This window comes from Urocitellus parryii, chromosome 14, assembly GCF_045843805.1.
Source record: "Urocitellus parryii isolate mUroPar1 chromosome 14, mUroPar1.hap1, whole genome shotgun sequence".
NCBI lineage: Eukaryota > Metazoa > Chordata > Mammalia > Rodentia > Sciuridae > Urocitellus > Urocitellus parryii.
The window spans coordinates 48,599,111-48,616,317 of record NC_135544.1 but is presented as its reverse complement, the minus strand read 5'-3'; the positions used below and the strand labels follow the sequence as shown (position 1 = coordinate 48,616,317).

The following is a 17,207-nucleotide window of genomic DNA, read 5'->3' as shown; positions in this document are numbered from 1 at the left end:
ATATGGCCGGTCCTAATAAGCAACCCCCATAGATTGGGAAAAATCTCATTTAGCAGATTTCACACCATCTACAATGATGCCAAGTGGTTATTTCTAGGCCAGAGAGCTTCCCAGAAGTGCCTGTTTCAACAATCAGATAAACAGTTGAGTAGTTATAACCTCTAAACTTTTTTAAGGCAATTAAATATAAACACAGAGGCACAGTTTAAAGAGATTGCCACTCTGTGCAGATAGAGTAAGCAAATACACTAAGGTGTGCTTCACTGCTACTCCACAGAAGAGAATATTAAAAGCAAACAAGCAGCTGGGTTGGGCTGTAGTTCAGTGGTAGAGTGCCCCTGGGTTCAGTACCTAGTACCACTGGAAAACAAAAAAAAAGCAAACAAGCTGTCGGCTAGGACCTGGTGGATTGTTGACTTTGGGTTTAGCTGTAATGAATGTGTTCTCCTGGGCTGTGTGCGTTTCCTCCAGGCCCACGTGCAGAGAGGGTTGGTGGAACTCAAGGAAACTCACACTGCTGATTCTAAGCAGACCCTTACACCAGAGTCATCTTTGCTGCCACATGGGTAGGGTGGGAGAATGCGAACATCCAGCATTGGAGCGAGAAGCATGGATTAGGTCCTGACCCTGTCACGGACTTTTTGATAATAATCAAGGCTGGTGCTCATAAGGCACTTCGTCCATTCCAGGCACTGTGTAAAGTGCTTAATCTCCCTTAAATATCTCCTTTATGCTTCAAAACCAGCCGGTCCAGTAAGATTTATTATCTTCTGTATTAGTGAATTTTTTTGTTACTGTGACACACTGCCTGAGGCTGACTTCATAGACTAGAGACTTATTTAGCTCACAGTTTTGGAAGCTGAGTCTGAACAGCATGGTGCTGGCTCTCCAGGGGTTCCATGGCAGATGGCAGGAGCCCATGCAGGAGCAAGTATCATCAAACAGGAAGCCCTGCTCATGAGGAGGACAGCAATGTGGGTTCTACAACTTCTACTCTGGGTTTATATGTGGATCTCCATCCATAAAACAAAGTGGTCTGGGAATCCTGGAAGGCACCAGGGGGGACGTCGGTGTCTTGTAGGATAGAAGATGTTTTCGATGAATTGAGCACATTCCAAGGTGAGGCTCTGTGTCCTTCTGCAGGTCTAGCTTTCTTGCCTGCCAGCGTGTCCTACCTCATGGGCACCAACCTCTTTGGTGTGTTGGCCAACAAGATGGGTCGGTATGTAGCCCGGGGATCTGGGAAGAGTGATAGGAATGTGAGATGGGAGAGACCCCTGAGGCTGTCCCTGTGCTTGGGAGGAGGAATTGCTTCTCTGAGATTGAAAATTAGGATAAGCACAGAGCAATAAAAACTACCAGGGGAGGGTGGGGGATGGGTGGCAGTGGGGGCAACCTGGAGAGAGGGCGGTCCTGAGCTCTCACAGAGGGACACAGGGAGCCCTTACTCTCCACTGGGCAGCTGGGCCATTGCATTGGTTGTCCAAAGGTGCTCCAGGGAACCCCAGGGAATTCTACAGCGAAGCCTCAGAAGCCACCCAGGGAATGGGATTGGGAGCGGAGAAGTCGAAACCCCAATTCTGTTTCTCTACTACGGGGGAAAAACAGTTACAGCTTTAAGTGATCTTTGGAGTTCAGGCTTTTGAAATCAATTCAGAAGCACTGACTTAGGAAATTAGAGATGAAAAGAAATTGATATTTTAGTGTTTTATTTATTTATTGAGATGAATGTTTGAGACCAAATAAAATAGGATAGGAGGAGATGAGTGATTTTCGAGATGGATCTGTAAGGCCAAATGAAACCGAAGAGCAGGAGGCACTGTGAACTGGTACACAGCAGGAGACCAGGGCTGCCTGCTGAGGCCTCCTGAGTCAGCAGGTCCCCGCATGCCCCCGGGCCTCTATTGTGGAAAGGGGTTTGAGCCAGGGAGGAGACACAGCAAGGAAAGGACCAGGACAGACCCTGTCATATACAGACGCACCCGCCTTCTCATGTCCCAAGGGGCTGCTGGGTTTAGGGAGGGTAGGGCTGGCCGGTATGCAGGGCTGGGGTGGCGGGTGGCAGGGACTCCTCCCCTGAGCACCCTTGATGACCGATGGCTCTTTCCTCCCAGGTGGCTGTGTTCCCTGGTGGGAATGGTGGTGGTCGGTGCCAGCTTGCTGTGTGTAAGTATAACAAGGCCCTTTTGTGGGTGGGAGAGCCAGATAATTCAAGACCATTAACTTCAAAATGTTTGGCAAAGGCTGTCAAAAAAGCTGTTTCTGAGTAGGCAGGAGTTAGCCCTGGGGCGATGCCACCATCTGAAGTGGCATGCCATTGAAGGGAGGCGGGAAGGAGGCCAGGGCAGTGGGCAGCAGGAGGCCGCGGCTCTGGGAGAGAGCCAGCGAAGGGAAGCATGCCGGTATCCACATCTGGAGCCAGCTGAACGGTGCATTTCATGACTTCCTGCACTCAGCCCACCCTGACGGGTCCCCCGGAAGAAGTCACAGGGAACCATTGCCTGTGCCTCAGACTCTGGCACCAGAATATTTGGTAGATGATGGAAGGCAGAAGGGCTTTTTCAGATTCAGTAGCTCCTGTTAGGCGCTCTCAGTCCACATTTTCTCCTGTCCCCAATGGAGATCATAAGTACACTGGCCTCTGGGCTCGAGGGAGATGAAAACAGAACTGTGCTCAGGACGGGCTGGTGGTCCTGATGGTGAGCAGGAGCTCAGGCTCCATCTCGACCTCGCTGCCCAACTGGCTTTGAGCTACTTGCATCACCTCTGTCTGCTCCATATTCCCATCTGTCCCAAGAGGATTCTGATAGCATCTCACGGGTGGTGGTCCTCGTAAAGTGGGGAGCCCCCCGTGAATCTTAACCAATACTCTTGGTAAATATAACACCTCTTGGGGTGTCACCCCTACGGATGTTACCAGCTGCAAATGTCTAAATGATACACTAAGCCTTTGGAGGGTGAGTTGCTGGGATGGTGGGTTTGGGTGCCCAGGGAAGGTGTCAGGAACCTTCAAAAAGGGAAAGAAGGGATTTCAGGGGTGCTGAGCGGGCGGTGAGGGTGACTTTCCCAGCTTGCTGATGTGGTACCCAAGCCAGGCCACCTGTTCCTTCCACTCATGGGCTGTTCGATTCTTCTTGCTCCAGGGGCCACCTAGTTACATACTTAAATAGCACCTGTGGATGGGTCTGTCATGGAAAAGAGAGGCAACTCTGTTCAGTGGAGAATGAGGATAGGAGTGTGTGTTTGGGTAGAGAAGGCCAAAGGATGAGGAGGGACAGTCCCTCAACAGAAAAGGACCACTGGGATGGTCTAAAGAGCCAAGTCGGAGGTCCACCTTGATCATGGCTGTTTACTAGTTCTGTAACCAAATGGTACCAGGCCCGTTTTTGTGTCTTTAAAATGGAGGTGAAAATTCTCCTTCACGAGGAGCTAACACACGTGGCACAAGCACACGCTTGATAAGTGCATTTCAGGTGAAGACCCTTTGCACCCTCCCCGCCAACCGGCTGGGGTGCTGATGACGTCCCCCTCCTTCCTCTTGCAGGTTCCTCTGGCCCACAGTATTTTTGGTCTCATTGGCCCCAACGCAGGCCTTGGCTTTGCCATAGGTAAGTGCAAGATGCCCCTGATGTTGGCTTTGGTGGCTGCTCCTCCTCCTCCTCCTTGTCTCACCAGAGGAGGTAGGTGGAAAGGCAGACGGAGCAGGAGAAGAGCTGCCGGGACCCAGAGATGGGTTCATAATTCCCACCATGGCCTCCTCAACAGGCCCAGGGTGGACTAGGGCAGGAGGAGAGGAGGGGATGTAAAAACTGGGGGTGTTGCTGACCCACAGTGTCCTGTTTGTCACAGGCATGGTGGATTCCTCTCTGATGCCCATCATGGGGCACTTGGTGGACCTGCGCCACACCTCAGTGTACGGGAGTGTCTACGCCATCGCCGACGTGGCCTTTTGTGTGGGCTTTGCCATAGGTGGGTAGATGGGGGAGAGGGCAGCGCCCAGATGTGGGTGTCCCCCTCTCCTTTTCCTCCCACACATGCACTAGAGGTGGAGCCAGCTGGCTGCTGTCCAGCTGGTGCGAGGCTGTTTGATACTCTGATGTGCACCCAGCACAGCGTCCCACGGGTGAGAAAGGCTCCGTGACTCTTATGAATTTGAGTTCTTCTTTGCAGGCCTGTCCACCGGGGGTGCCATCGTGAGGGCCATCGGCTTCCCCTGGCTCATGGTCATCATTGGGGTCATCAACATCAGCTATGCTCCGCTCTGCTACTTCCTGCGGAGCCCCCCAGCCAAGGAGGAGAAGCTAGTAAGGCTTTGTGAACAAAACAAAAAAAAGCGCGCGTGTTTCTCCCTAAAGTCTCTCCTGTCCTATTCCACCTCTTGCCCCTTCCTCCCTCTGTTGATCATCTCTCCGCTTTGCCACATTTTCTTGTCCCTCCTTCATGTCCATCTTTCCTTTGTGTCCTTCTTTGTCCCTTCTCTTAAGCCTCCTATCTGGCTGTCGAGAAAGATCTTAAGTAAAAAAACGGAAAATGGCAAACTCACAAAGAGTCTCACAAAAAGCTGGGAGCAGGGGACCTTCGGGGGCATCCTGTAGTTAGGGTAGTTACTAGCAAGATGTCCATGTCTGTTTTAGTCACCTTTTTCACTGCTGTGACTGAAAGACCTGACAAGAAAAACTTGGAAATTGTTCATCTGGGGGCTCACAGTTTCAGAGGTCTCTGTCCCTAGACAGCTGGCTCCATTCCTTGGGGCTCAAGGTGAGGTAGGACATTATGGCGGAGGAGTATGGCACCAGGAAGTGGCTTACGTGGTCATCAGGAAGCAGAGAGAGAGACTCCACTCACCAGAAACAAAATATATACCTCAAAGTCATGCCCCCAGGGATCCAACTCCTCCAGCCACACCCTATCACCTTCAGTTACCACCCAGTTAACCCCATCAGGGGACTAATTCACTGATGGGGTTAAGACTCTTGCAACCCAGTCACTTCTCCTCTGAACCTTCTTGCATTGACTCACACAGGAGCTTTGGGGGGGGGGGTACACCTCACATCCAGACCATAACAATTACCATGTTATCTCTGCCCTCATTGGGCAGAATTCTACCCAGCACATGCATTCATTTTAGTCTGCCATTATCATTGTCAAGTCATTGCTTTTAAAGTACAGAAAGGTCCACACCATATGATCTTAGTCAATAAGGTCCTTTCCTCTCCTGGCAGCATGAGTGCCCTGAGGGTCTGCGGGGGAGGGGATACATTTGGAGGCTAACAAAAGTAAACAGGAAGGTTTGCTGGAGGGTGCTGCCAACTTCAGCCAATTTCCTGCTGTATCTTGCATTAATGACGTTAGGATTCAGTTACAAGACTCTCAGATGCTTTTCCTGACTGCGGTTGATGGGCCTGGCTACCCTGGGAGGCCTCTGCACTTGGTGAAGCAGACAGAGGGTGTGGTGGCTTTCCTAAGCAGCACTAGACTTGGGGGAACTGGAAAGGGGAGATCTTCAAAGATATGCAGTCATTTCTCTTGTCACTTGCTACAGGCTATTCTGAGCCAGGACTGTCCCATGGAGACCTGGACCTATGCAACCCAGAAGCCCACCAAGGAATTTCCCCTGGGGGAGAACAGCGATGAGGAGCCTGACAGTGAGGAGTAGCAGCAGAAGTGTCCCTGGGCCCTGTCACAGGTGAATGCAGGAGGCTTGGGCTTCAGGAACCGCCTTTGCCCCTGGAGCCTGATGGCGATGTGCTGCTCCTGGGGCTTCCCTTTCCTCTCCCCTGGGTGTTTCCTTTCCTCCCCTCCCCTGGGTGCCATGCATAACTCTCTCTCTGGGCTTCAGTGCCACAGGTGTCCAGCTCTTGTGGGAGGACAGAGCATCCGTGGGATTGACTGAACTTGAGTTGTGAGAAGCTCTGGGAAGGGATGACTCATTTCCTGGGGGTGGCAGCGAGCCGTGTGCTCCTGAAACCAGAGGGGTGACTGACAAGCCTTGTTGTATCTATTCTCTGGTTTTCTCTGGCATATTCCCAACAAATTAAAAGAGTTTTGGCCTCTGTTCCTGGATACACTCCCCGTGCTGAGCTGAGAAGCTATCCTCAATATTGTACTGCTGCTTATTTTTTAATAAATGGAGTGTTTTTTCTGTAGCTAAACCTATACACTGCTAGAATGACTTTATCCTCAGTGACTAACGAGGGCTCCCTATTTTATTCTTATCGAATGGAGAGAAGAGAGTTTCTCTTGTGCTTCAGTCGCTGACAGTCTCATAATCACCTGTGTGTATTCCTATCTTTCCTCAACCTCTTAGAGTCTTAGAAATAAAAGTAGGTAAAGGATAGATCAGACATTCTACAGGAACCGAGATCTCATGGGAAGAAGTGAACAGAAACTGCCTTGAAATCTCTCTCAATGTGGATTTCCTCATATGAGGAGTAAGGCCTTGTCCACACCTGTGCATGAATAAGTGATTACCTAATTCAGACACGGCCAACCAGAGGCTGTTTTGTAGCAAGAGAGTGTGTGGGCAAATGCAGTAGGTGCCATAAATATTACAACATTTGGCTCTCGTTTTGAGGTGGTTATTGGGGGATGAAGTTTCAAAGAGATGGGAGACGTGGCATCCATCCTAAGTTGCTTCTCAGCTATTTGGACAAACAAGAAATACATGGTCTAAAAACCATAGTGTAAGTTAGTATTCCTGGGTTCAAGTCCAAAGAGGCCCAGATGCTCCAGGTCTGGGTGGGGGATAATGGGAGAGATGGAGCAGAGTCAGGATGGAGAGGTCCACCAGGGGTAAGGAGAGGGAAAGAATGACATGACACAGGGCCTTCAGACTTCACAAGATGATACCTGGCTCCGACTTCTGATTCCCTCGTAGGACTTTGATGGGTTCAGGAGGAACCCTGAATCACCAGAACACATTTGTGCTGAGCTTCTCAATCAACCCTTATCACTGCAACAACAAATGCCTGATTGATGGACATGTTTCTAGGGCTTTGGCCTTAATTAGACCCCCTGATTTGCAAAACCAGGTGGACTTTCATCATTTAGTAAGAATGCCATATGTCTCAGAGTGTGAAGGAGCCCAAAGGTAAAAGTGGAAAACCCTCCAAACATATAAACTGTATCTACCAAGGCAGGCTGGGTGAGTGTCCACCGTCCACCGTCCACTGAGGCTCCTAAGCAAAGCTGGAGTGAGGCGGGGGAGGGGCACTAGCTGCGCAGGACTGCTGCCAGCCCACATCTGTGTGGGTGGGATTTATAATAAATGTTGGGCTTGTTACAGAGATTACTAATGTGTTCAAAAAAATAAGGGGGATTTTTAAGGGAAACTCACCCTGACTTGCCAGTTAACATTGCTTGAGCAACCCCACAAAGATAAGGATAAGGGGAAACCAACGGATGCCATTTCTTGAGTATGTCAAGAGTCTCTTGACAAGAGTCAACCCCAAACACAACAAAATAAGTTAGACCCCCTTTTAAGTGTGGATCAGAAGTAGGATAAGGACCAGAGATTGGGCCTATGTAGGAAAGAGTATAAAAAAGAGAAAATATAAAATTAGTCTCTATGCCAGGGTCAGTGGCATACGCCTATAATACCAGCAGCTGGAGAGGCTGAGGCAGGAAGATTGAGAGTTCAAAGCCAGCCTCAGCAACTTAGCAAGGCCCTAAGCAACTCAGCAAGACCCTGTTTATAAATAAAATATAAAAAGTGGTTGGGATATGGCTCAGTGGTCAAGTGCCCCTGGATTAAATCCCCATCACAAAATAAATAAACAAATAAATAAGCAAATAAGCCTTTATTGATGGTCTTATAAGTAATATGAATAAGAGGATGCAAGGGAAACTTCCCACATTGACAGGGCACACAAAGTTCTCCTAAAATTGGAGATGCCAAGCCTTGTGGGAATCAGCCACAGGAAGTTTTCTATAAAAGTGGAGCAACATATCAGATGGTCTGCATTGTGGGGCGGGTAGAGAGGTCCCCTCATGACAGGGAGGAGGTGCAGCCACCATAAACCTACCTCCGGGGTGATGGGTTTGAAAGTACCAATTGCAACGGAGTGTGTTATGCTCGAATTCGGGACCCCCAAAAGACCACCAGAGACCATGAATGATGTAAGCAGCAAAGAGGTGTTTATTGCCAGCTAGCTCCGTCTCTGCGTGCACACAGCAACTGGTGACTCTGAGAGGCCCAGGGTTTGCAGCAGTTTTATACACTCTTTGGGGAAGGCAGGGACCCCCACATACATCATAGCATCTCTTAGCAAATCATCACACATGGCAGGAAAATCATAAAACAACTCTAAAACATGATTAGCACATTCACTGGCGGGAACAAGTTGGGTAAGGGTGATTGGTCAGTACAAGAGGGGGATTCGTTTGAACTGATTGGTTTAAGCCAGAGGGGAGTACGTGCAGAACTTCAAAATGTTTCCCAAAATGTTATCAACCACCATAAACTACTGGGAGGGTCATCTGACATCCCAGGTGTTTCCCTGTCTCATGCTGATTGGTGGCTGCTAGGGGGTTGCTATGGGTCCCCACCTAGCCTGACTGAGTCAGGGACACCTGGTGCAGCAGATCTCTCTGGTTATTTGTAGATAAACAACTCAGCAGGGTGGGAATGTGCCTAGGAGTGCTCTGTGGGTCTTTCCAAGGACAAGGGTCACGCCCCCTTCCTTGGACAGGCTTTGCTCTGAGGGAGAGGCTGGTATTTCAGTGAAGGTGACAGTGGAACTTCAAGAAGCCAGAAAACACTGGACACAAACCAGAGGACGGAGTCTTTTCAGTGGGGCCTGTTTACATCTGCTGTGGAAGCTGCAGCACCTCACACTCGTGTGGCAACTGAATAGCTGGAAAAGATGCAGAGAAGACACGTGGGAGGATGAGTGGGCGGCTGGGAGAGGGATGGGGAGGAGCCAGATTTCCTATGGGGAGGGGCACACAGGGAGATGGGATGGACGTAGCTGACCACTTCCAGAAGGCGCAGTCATGGCGGCCTCAGAGTCCCAGAACGCTTCTGCAGGTTGGCACTTCTGCATGTAAGTGAGCTGAGAAGAGGGTGAATGTTGGAGGATGTCACCTCCCGCTGTGCTGTCTTGTTTGTGGAGCTCATTATTCCAAGATAAAGCCCAAGCTGAAAAAAGCAAATGTTCTAAGCAGACTGGCTGTGTTCCTGGAGGCAGCCCAGTGAGTGGGTTCTCTGAGGTCCACATGAAGAAGGGCAGCCCTCCTACCTAGCATGTCCTTGCATGAGATGGCCAAGGGTCTCTGGGTCCCCAGCACTTGTTCATCTTGCCGGTGTTCATCTTGCCGGTGCAGGCTGAGCTTCGTGGGCATTGCACCAGGGCCTGTGCCATGACAATTCGGTCCTGCTGAGCTCTCCCCCAGCTCGGGCACAGGAGAAAGGCTTTCTTGGGATCAAGTAGAAGAGAGCAGGCTGATTGTGGCTCCCTTGGGAGGGGCTTCAGAAAGGAATGGTGGGAGGCCATAGGGTGGGAGCTGGAGGGCTGAGTCAGGAGCAAACAGACCCAGTCCTCATGTCCTGGTCTAGCTCTGACACCAACTGGCTGTGTGACCCGGGAGAAGTCCTCTCATCTCTGGGCTATGGCGTCACCTTCTGTAGATCTGGCCTTCTCTGCATCCATGTGGCTCATTTTGGGGTGGCCTTCAGTGAGCTCCAGGGGCAAGGCCTGTGTGAGGAGCCCAGGACAAGCCTAGGAAGTCAGCACCCACCTTACCTTACCTTACCTCATACGCACACCTGGGAAGCAGGGTCTGAGTTCCTGTCTCAGGAAACCAAGAGAAATGAAGCCTGTTCCTTCACCCTCCCTCCTCCTCCCCCTCCTCCTCCTCATGATCCTCCCCCCTCCTCCTCCCCCTCCTCCTCCCCATGCTCCTCCCACACCCACTCCCTTCTCGCTCCCTTTTGCTTTTCTGGAGAATGAGGAGGTATGAGAAATGGTCAAGGCGTCTGGATTTGGCCTCCAAACCAAGTCATTGCATGTCCCCCTGAAGTCAGAGGGTGGGAGGCAGTGTAGGAAGAGGGTTCAATCGGTGATGGATTGAACACATGACAGTGGACCTGTGAGATGTTAATGGAGCTGAGAAATTCCTAGTGCCCAGTGACACTGTGGCCATCCCAAGGTCCTATAGCAGCAATCACCCACACGTATGTGGCAGTGCTGGTGTGGACAACCCTGAACTGCCTGTCATATAAAAGTAGAGCCTGAGCAATATGTCCAGCGCAGGACACCGTTGTGAACAGCTGTTAGTGGCTTATCAATTTACTATACTTTTAAATCATTATTTTAGACTGTACTCATATATTTTAAAAAGTTAACTGTAAAATAACCCCAGACAGGTTCCTCAGGAGGTAATTCCAGAAGAACAGAGGCCGTGATGTCACAGGAGATGCCACTGCCCCTTGCAAGGGGACCAAAGGCAGCAACAGGAGACAGTGACACTGAGGATCCTCACCTTGAGAGGCCTAGGCTCATGTGTGTGTTTGTGTCTTTATTTTTAATAAAAAGAAAGTCTAGAAAGTAAAATAAATAAAATTAAAACCTTGTAAACAGAAAAAGCTTATACAATGAATATTTAAGGATAAAATAGTTTTGTAGCACTGTGTACTATGCTTATGTCTTAAACTGTGTTATTTCCAAAGTCAAAACGTTTTGAAAAATTAAAAGTTTTATAGTTATTTATTATTAAAGAAAAAAATTCTATAAATGTAGGATAGCCTCTGTGTACTGTGTTTATGAGCTACCCCAAAGTCCTGGGCCTCCACATTCACCCCCTGCTCACTTGTGGCCTCACCCAGAGCAAGTCCCAGTCCTGCAGGCTTCATTCACTGAGGGTCCTTCACAGATGTGCCAGACGCTCCCTGTGCCCTTTCTATGTTTAGACATGTTTAATGCACACACACTCCCTACTGTGTTTCGAGAGCCTACACGGTACTGTGATTGCCTGTGATATTCAGTACAGTGACATGCTGCGCAAGCTTGGAGCCAAGGAGCAGTGGACTGTGCCACACAGCCCAGGTGTGCAATAGGCCACACCTGCTCAGTGTGTGTAAGTACTCTCTATGATGTTCACAGGGTGGAAACACCTGGGGATGTGTCTGTCAGAGCATCTCCATGGTCAGAGGATTCATCACTATGTCAAACAATAATAATGCCTGAAATATGTGGGGCATGGTGGTGCACACTTGCAATCCCAGTGGTTCAGGAGGCTGAAGCAGGAGGATCACAAGTTCAAACCCAGCCTCAGTAACTTAGTGAGGACCTAAGCAACTCAGTGAGATCTTGTCTCTAAGCAAAATATAAAAAAGGGCTGGGGATGTGGTTAAGCACCTCTGGGTTTAATTCCTAGTACCAAACAAATGCCTGAAATATGACCAAAAAACCAGCCATCTTTGTGTCATCCCTTCTCACTCTTAAAGTCTATCTTCCACATTCACATTTTTATCTATTTTATTATTTATTTATTTTAATATCAAGAAACGACTCAAGTTCTTCCTTGGCTTGACATCCTTTGACGTAATCTACCATCTTTATCATGAATGTGGATTGAGTATTTTTTACTGGTCCCTTTCTCCCTCAACTTGCAGATATGGTTACATCACAACTTACTAAATTAATAATAAGCATTTGCATTATCATGAACAAAGCAGCCTTGCTGGCTACTGGGGCTAGGGATGGCATCCAATTTCATTTCCTCTCTGGGCCAAGCTTAGTTGCTTAAGTTTCTGGAACTGCTTTGCTTGTTTCTGGTGGAACTCCCCGGCTCCCACAGGCCGCCCCTTCACCTGGGCTGAGTCACTGGTTCGCCCACCTTTACTCTATGAGCTCACATTAACTCCAGCAGAAAGTCTTCCTAGGCAGATGTCTCCTTCCGTACTTTCCAGAACACAGGTCAGGGAATGCACTAAGAAAGGCCATGCTGGGGAGGGTTAAAATTGCTGAGATCATTATCTCAAGCTCTGAGATTTCCCCCACCCCTCCCCTAGTTTCCAAAGTGTTTTCCTTTTCTTTCTTTTCTCCTTATCTTCTTCCTTCTCCTCCTGTTGCTGAGAACTGGGTCCTTGTTCCGAAGCCAGTCTCATAAGGAGGATCCAGTTTTTGAGAGAGAGAAAAAAAGATTTGTTGCATTCATTGCTAGCAAAGGAGAAACACAGGGGACTTCTGTCCCCAAAGGCTGTGATTCTGCCCATCAGCAGGAACAGGGGGCTTTTAAAGAGGTGACTCAAAGGCTACATTCCATGCATTCTTTGTGGGAGTTGTAATTTACTTGTTAATTTGGGAGATGGTAATTTTTGAGATCTTCTGGATTATTTTGTTCCTGTTCTGGGTGTGTGCTCAAGGACAGATATGCCTAGGATGGGAAAAAAAGGTGATCCTGTTTCCCCCCTGAGATTAGGGATGGGGAGAGATTAGGGAGGAACAGAGAGAGAGGAAGAGAAAGAAACATGTCCATCTTAAAAATAGGTTAAGTGGCAGAGCGGCAATGGCTGTATTCAAAGCATAGAGTGAACCACTGTTACACCTTCTCTCCCTCCCCTCCCATCTTCTGAAAAAATTGTGTTTGTAATACATTAGAGAAGTGTACACTTTTTAAGTGCGTGCTTTAGGAATTTGTGGGTTTGTGTATATCACTGAGATGAAAATCAACAACACTTCTAATCATTCCAAGAAGGCCCCTGTGTGCCTCTCAGCCAGTGTAAACCCACTGCCACTCCTACAGGGAACCCTTCTACCTCCGTCAATGAATGTTGTCTATACTTGAACTTCTTAAGCACTTCTCTACTTACTCAGGTCTCTCTTCATTTTTTCTCATTAGGATTTTGTAATTTTTTTCACTATTACATTTCTTGAAGGGAAGTCTACAATGTCTTGGTGCCCTTTAAATGTCATCTCACTGCATCTCCCTGGGCTATGCATCATGCTTCCAATTTTGCTAGAGAGTCCAAAGACCAGTTTTCACTCACACCATCATCCACTCACACAACAAGCACCAGAGGCCAGCTTTGAACTTGGGTTGATATGACTCCAAAGCCTGGGCTCCTTCTTCTATAAATGAGTATCTTAAAACAAATACCTTTTGCTCATGAACAATATTTCATACAGGGCTTTCCATTTACGTTTTTTTCAGCAGTGAAAAAATTCAAAGCCTGAATGGTCTGTAGAAACCTTTCTGCACACTTTAAGAAATATGATGTCACTTTCATCTGTTCTTGTTGCTTTTCTTCCTCTTGAACGATGTTCCAAATTCTGTCTCAACTTATAGTGAAATTGGCCTTGGAATTCAGTGTTCATGAGCACTTGCAGCCCCAGTAAGGGTCAATTTCCATTGTTTCCAGAAGAGGGCAGCACAGTCCACAGTAAATTGCTCGGCTGCTGACCTAGTCAGCTGAATGCACGGACCAGACCAACTTGCATGACTGTGAGTTGAATACTTATTAATACACGTGGACCTTACAAACATAATAATGTTGAGTAAAGATTAGTTTCTGCATTCTGTCCTCCATTTACCTCTGTCCTATGTTCCTTTGAACTCCAGCTTGAGCCTCCTTCTAACTCTTAAGCTGAGTGAGTAAGGATTCTGTGTCTTTGGGCTCTGTTTTCCAAAGGATGATCCTGAAGAGGGGCTGAGGGATGTGCTGACAACTTACCTCAAAGCGACAGCTGGTGGCTGACTTGAGGACAGAAAACTTCGCCTGCCATCTGGTCATCGCTGGGTGAATCTATAAAAGAATATTTAAAGAATCAATTAAAAATTTAAAATAATAAAAACAAACACTTTCTGTGCCCGGCACTTTTCCAATACAGCTGCCCACCGAGGCCGTGGTGGTTTATGTGTGCCACATGCAGGAAAATTCCAAATTGACAACCAGACAGTCCTGAGGAGGTGGGAATCTCAGACTCAGCAAAACTACTGCAGGGGCCAATTTATGCTTTTGTTATTATTATTATTAATAAATTTTTTGCAGCGCTGGGGATTGAGCCTAGGGCCTCACACACACTTGGCAAGTGCTCTACCACTGAGCTAGATACCCCCCAGCCCATTGATTTCTGCATTTTTTAAACTTCTTTTTTAGCTGTAGATGGACAAAATAACTTTATTTTATTTAATTTGATGTGGTGCTGAGGACCAAACCCAGGGCCTCACATGTGCTGGGCAAGTGCTCTACCACTGGGCCACAACCCAGCCCCTGATTTCTGCATCTTAACAGGTCACTTCAGTGCCAACCTTGCTGTCAACCTGGTGGGGGCAGAGCCTCCCTTGCACCCTTCTGTGAGGGCGATTGACCTTTTTCCCCTCAGAAATCTTGGGGCCTTCATGGTTATGTCACGTGGTATCATAGAAAGACAAATGTCATTATCCCTGGTTCCTGACACAGAGCCCCAAACCCTTGGAATTTCCTAAATGATAAGGAAGATGGGAATGTCCTGTCTTAACGAGGTGATCCTTGTCAGGCCCCAAGTGGCTTTAGGTAGAGCCTGGTAGGTGGAAAGACTGGGCTTGGAGTAGCTTAAGACTTGGGGCTCCACCCCTGTGGAGGAGAGGAGCTGGAGCTGGAGATCAATGATCAGAGGTGAATGGTTTAACCAATCACGCCTATGCAATGAAACCTCGACAAACACCCCTAAAAGATGGCGTTCTGAGAGCTTGCAGGTGGGTGAATATCTGGAGGTGCTGTAAGGGTAGTGCACCCAGAGAGGGACAGAAGCTCCACTCCCCGCTTCCCCACAATACCTCACCCTGTGCCTCTCCCCCATCAGCCATTCCTGAGCTGTATCCTGTATGATAAGTGGATACAAGTATTCTGTGAGCTTGTCTAGACAATAATGGAACCCGAGGACGGGGCTGTGGGCAACCTGGTTTATAGTCAGTCAATCAGAAATGAGGGTGGCTTAGGACTTGTGATTAGCCTCCGAAGTGGGGGTAGTCTCATGGACTGAGCCCTTAATCTGTGGGGTCTGCACTAACTCTGGGTGTGAGGGTAACATTGAGTTGTATGTGTTGTTGAACACCAAGTTGGTGTTGGCGAATGAGAGAACTGTTGGTGTGCAGAAAATACCCCAGAGTCAGTCACTTACCTGCTGCTCATGCACATTACTGAATTTATCCTTCCAATTCAGAGTGTGCGTGGGATCTCCCCCAAGCCACCCCAGGGGCTCCTCAAGGGTGCTTTTGGGTTGGTGGGTCCTTCTCTCACCCTCTTCATAACTTTCCGTGGTGCCTGAGCTTGGACGATCTTGATTGATTGGAACTTGGAATGGAAGTTCCTCTAGCACTGCTCACTACCTGTCATTTCCTAGTCTGGGATTTGGTGTCCTCATCTATGAAGTTGGGAGGTTGGTCCTTACCAATCCTACCATTTTGGGATCCTGTGTATTCTGCTTTCATCTCTTTTTAGGATGTGTGTGGAGAAATTCTGAGCAACTGAACTTGGTCGAAATTACTTGGGTGGTCCCATGAAATGTTTCACAGATCTGAGACTGGAAAGCCTGTTTGTCTCTTGTTTTTTGAATCTTTTGAATATTGACATTTTTCGTGTGGTTCCTCAGATTAGCTCTTAGCAACCAGAGGGAGACAAGGAGTTTTGGGATGGGGAAAATCCTTAGGGTTTACACGCGTCAGATGAAACTTTTTTTTTTTTTTTTTTTTTGGTACTTAAGATTGAACTCAGAGGCACTAACCACTGAGCAACATCCCCCATTCCCAGTCCTTTTAATTAATTAATTAATTAAATTGAGACAGGATCTCGCTTAGTTGCTTAGGGCCTCACTAAGTTGCTGAGGCTGGCTTTGAACTTGCCGTCCTCCTGCCTCAAGCTTCTGAGTTGCTGGGATTACAGGCGTGTACAACAGAAGAACCAGAATGAGTTCATCATGGCACCAGACTTCGGCTTCAGTTTCCCTCTTCAAAAACAAAAGAAGCATTGCAAATAACATAACTAAATGGGTTAGAGGCAGCAAGGATAGGTACTTTGACATACTATGAGGCCTGAGAAGCTGCCTCAAGGTCCTGTGTCCCACGGGAGCCAGGCACCTGCAGAGTTTACCTTATGAGGACTGATTTTAAGGAAATTCTACATTCAAATGCATGCTTCATTGAATAGCTCTATTTATGAGCTATAATTATGTCCAATAAATCCTACACGGAATGTTATCTTACACTTGATTAAATTGCTTCACAGCATTTTTGTTCCATTATAAAACTTCATTTTTCACTGTTGATCAGACTTGAAATGGTGTTCAGTTCTGGGGCACAGGAGATCATTAGAGATGTTAAGAGACAGGGCTTTTCATTAAAAGCACTGGGCACATTTTGTAGGTACTAAGAACCTCAGAAATGATTCGTTCTGCCATGTTCATTTCCTAAGATAACTACGGCATAGTGAAAAGGCGCCTGGGGTTCAAAATGAAAGGTTTGATCTGGATGCTTCCTGCCCAGGAGACTTGGGGTGGGTGCCTTCATCCCATTCTTATAAGCACTAAGATTCAGTACCCTTAGCTCCCCTGCCCTGCCCCAGAATTACTGCAAGGATCAGATGAAAGAAAGTGTGCACACAAGGAAAAATCAGAGAAAGTTATCATACATAAAGTATGAGTCTCCCCAAAAGATCCGGACGGTTGAGGCTCAAATAGCTTCCTAAATTACAGAGAGGAATAGAGACTGGGATAGGAAGAGGCTTGGAGCATCCCACAGGGTGATGAGGAAAAGCTACTGGAGGGGTAAGGATGAGTGCCCTGAACAAGGTCTCTTAGCTCTTGGAATCCCCTTCAGAAGAATAGATGAGGGGTCTGCGGGGAGAGGGGCTAGGATATAGCTCAGGGTTGGGCCCTTGCCTAGTGCTATGATAAAACCCTGGAAATGTCTGTCTGGGCAGGTGTCCTACTGTGGAGACTTTCACCTCTTTCCCCAGAGATCATCTTCCCTGGTGATTGGATGGGATTCTGAGGGAGGAGGAGGTTAAATTTAGTTGCATTCTTTTCCTTAATCAGATAAGCTCTCTCCCACCCTCTGGGGAGAAACCTGACTAGGTCCAAAGGACCTGGAGGCAGCTTCTCAGGCCTCACATTATGTCAAAACACCTATCCTTGGGCTTTTTTGTTTTTTTTTTTTTTTTGAGCCCTAACAATATCCCAATTCCTGGAGCCTGTGAATATGATGGCCAAAGAGATTCTGCAAATGTG

At 47.9% G+C, this 17,207-nt stretch overlaps 1 protein-coding gene across 12 annotated transcripts in view; it reads left to right on the top strand.

Annotated features, from left to right (window-relative positions):
- The window catches only part of LOC144250108 (chromaffin granule amine transporter-like), a 236,043-nt gene that overhangs the window by 211,328 nt on the left and 7,508 nt on the right, over positions 1–17,207 (top strand). For 3 of the 12 annotated variants that reach the window (XM_077792532.1, XM_077792539.1, XM_077792531.1), the window contains 6 exons: positions 1,144–1,222; positions 2,115–2,166; positions 3,545–3,608; positions 3,850–3,969; positions 4,171–4,304; positions 5,543–6,156. In XM_077792532.1, coding sequence (XP_077648658.1) covers positions 1,144–1,222; positions 2,115–2,166; positions 3,545–3,608; positions 3,850–3,969; positions 4,171–4,304; positions 5,543–5,656 — 563 coding nt within the window. In that variant the 3' untranslated portion in view covers positions 5,657–6,156. Of the gene's footprint in view, positions 1–1,143; positions 1,225–2,114; positions 2,167–3,544; positions 3,609–3,849; positions 3,970–4,170; positions 4,305–5,542; positions 6,162–6,877; positions 7,721–10,362; positions 10,671–17,207 lie in introns of those variants that run through there. The other 9 variants (XM_077792526.1, XM_077792525.1, XM_077792528.1 and 6 more) reach the window with 9 other exon arrangements.